Genomic DNA, 2,081 nt, shown 5'->3' with positions numbered 1-2,081 from the left:
CGACGCTCCCCAGGCCCCCAGCATCCCCTGGCACTGCTGCTGCCCCCACAGCGCCTGTGTGTGTGCTTGAGTGTGCAGGGCTGTGTGCAGGGCTGTGTGCAGTCTGTGTGTGCCATGGGCACGTCATGTGTGCTCTGTGTACATGCCACGTGCTTTCTGTGCCTGTGCCATGCACATGCCTTGTCCATGCTGTGTCCGTGCCAGCAGCCCATCCCACCCCCCACCCTCAATGTGACCCACAACAGGCGAAAGCCAAGCCCTTCTCTCCCCCGTTGCCCCCTGGGTGCTCTGACCACATGTCCATGTGACCCCCCCGGTGTCCCCCCGCCATGTCCCCTGTCTCTATCCCGCAGGCATCCACTACGTGGGGCAGCTGCACGAGGGCAGCCTCCTGCGTGTGGCACTGGACCAGCTGACGGATGGGCAGCTCTGCTGGCAGCGCCTGCCCGACCCCTATGATGAGGTGACCCTGGGACCCCGGCGCTACCAGCTGCGTGCCGGCAAGGTGGCCTTTGTCACCGCGCTGGAGGAGCAGTTCCCCGCGGAGAAGGCGGCCATCAGGGAGTTCATGAAGATCTCCAAGGTGGAGACACACCACCCCCATGGGGAGGTGACCACAGTGTCAGGGAGGGGTGGTGGGGTCTCTCTGGCTGGGAATGATCAGCCTGGAATAGGGGGGTGGGTGTGGTGGTGGCACTGGTGGGTTCTGTGGGGACATGGGTGATGGTGGGGAAGGGGCAATGGGAATGGTGGGGACACTGGTAATGGGTGTGGAGGGGACAGAAGTGATGGGAATGATGGGTACAAGAGTGGTGGGCATGGAGGGGACACAGGTGATGGGCATGGTGGGGACATGGGTGGTGGGTGCAGAGGGGACACAAGTGATGGGTGTGGAGGGGACACAAGTAGTGGGCATGCTGGGGACACAGGTGCTGGGCATGGTGGAGGGAAGTCCTGGGCATAGTGAGAACATGGGCGTTAGGCATGGTGGGTATGGGTGCTGAGCCACAGGTGGTGCTCATGGGGTCATGACAGTGACAGTCCTGATGACACGGTGGCCAGGCAAGGAGGCGTTGGTGGTGACAGTGGCCTAGCTTGGTGTCCCACACGTGGCCTTGGGCATGTGGCACTGCTGATGGTGCCAAATCTGGTCTTGCAGTGGCAGTGGTGATTTGGGATGATGTCAGTGGTGACACAGGTCAGTGTCACACAGGTGATCTGGCAGCACGTGGCACTGCTGGCCGCGCTGAAGCTGATCCTATGCTTGTGGTGGTAGCAGGGTGGTTGGTGTCAGTGGTGACAGTGAAGTGGCAGAAAGTCCCCCCGGTGGCATGTGGCACTGCTGGCCATGCCAAAGCTGACCCCGCACTGGCAGTGGTGACACGGGTTGATGTCCCACAGGTGGCCTCGTGGCACGAGGCACTGCTGGCTGTGCTGAAGCTGGCCCCACGCTGGTGGTGGTGGCAGGGTGGGGTGGTGGCAGTGGTGACAGTGACATGGCACGATGTCCCCCAGGTGGCCTCGCGGCACGTGGCACTGCTGGCCGTGCTGAAGCTGGTCCCGCGCTGGGTGGCCACCCTCCTGCTCCGCTCTGGCCTCCTGTCCCTCCTGTCCCCCGTGTTCCACCTGGCCGCCACCAGCCACAGCCAGGCTGTGGCCCAGCTCACCTCTGACCCCGACCTGCGCGCCCTGCTCGGCTACCTCTTCTATGGTCAGGAGCTGTCGCGATAGAGAGGGGTCTGTCGTGATAGGGAGAGCACCGTCGTGGAGAACGACAGTAATGTCATATAGGGGAGGGCTGTGTCGTGATAGGGGAGGGCACTATCGTGATAGGGGCATGCTCTGTCGTGATATGGGAGGGCCACGTTTTGCTAGGGGAGGGCTGTGTTGTGATAGGGGAGGGATGGATATATTGTGGTGAGGAGGACCTTGTCATGATAGGGAAGGGCTGCATCATGATGGGCAGGGTCCAGTCGTGCCCACCTCCCCTTTGCCCCCTCCAAAGGAACAGCCCCACGGGACTCCAGCTTCCTGGCAAACGTGCTGATGGTTCACCACTACCAGCGGGGGGCCTGGTACCC

The 2,081-nt window shown here is 62.6% G+C and overlaps 1 protein-coding gene across 1 annotated transcript in view; it reads left to right on the top strand.

The window, feature by feature from the left end:
- Positions 1-2,081, top strand: part of LOC103757513 (all-trans-retinol 13,14-reductase) — a 7,000-nt gene that overhangs the window by 1,266 nt on the left and 3,653 nt on the right. Inside the window, exons 2-4 of the mRNA XM_029963530.1 lie at positions 354-583; positions 1,516-1,711; positions 2,006-2,075. Of these exons, the coding sequence (XP_029819390.1) occupies positions 354-583; positions 1,516-1,711; positions 2,006-2,075 (496 nt within the window). The remainder of the gene's footprint in view (positions 1-353; positions 584-1,515; positions 1,712-2,005; positions 2,076-2,081) is intronic.

The sequence above is a fragment of the Manacus vitellinus genome, unplaced genomic scaffold, assembly GCF_001715985.3.
Source record: "Manacus vitellinus isolate BGI_N305 unplaced genomic scaffold, ASM171598v3 scaffold_102_pilon, whole genome shotgun sequence".
Lineage (NCBI taxonomy): Eukaryota > Metazoa > Chordata > Aves > Passeriformes > Pipridae > Manacus > Manacus vitellinus.
The sequence above is the reverse complement of the archived record's forward strand: the minus strand, read 5'-3'. Positions and strand labels throughout refer to the sequence as shown.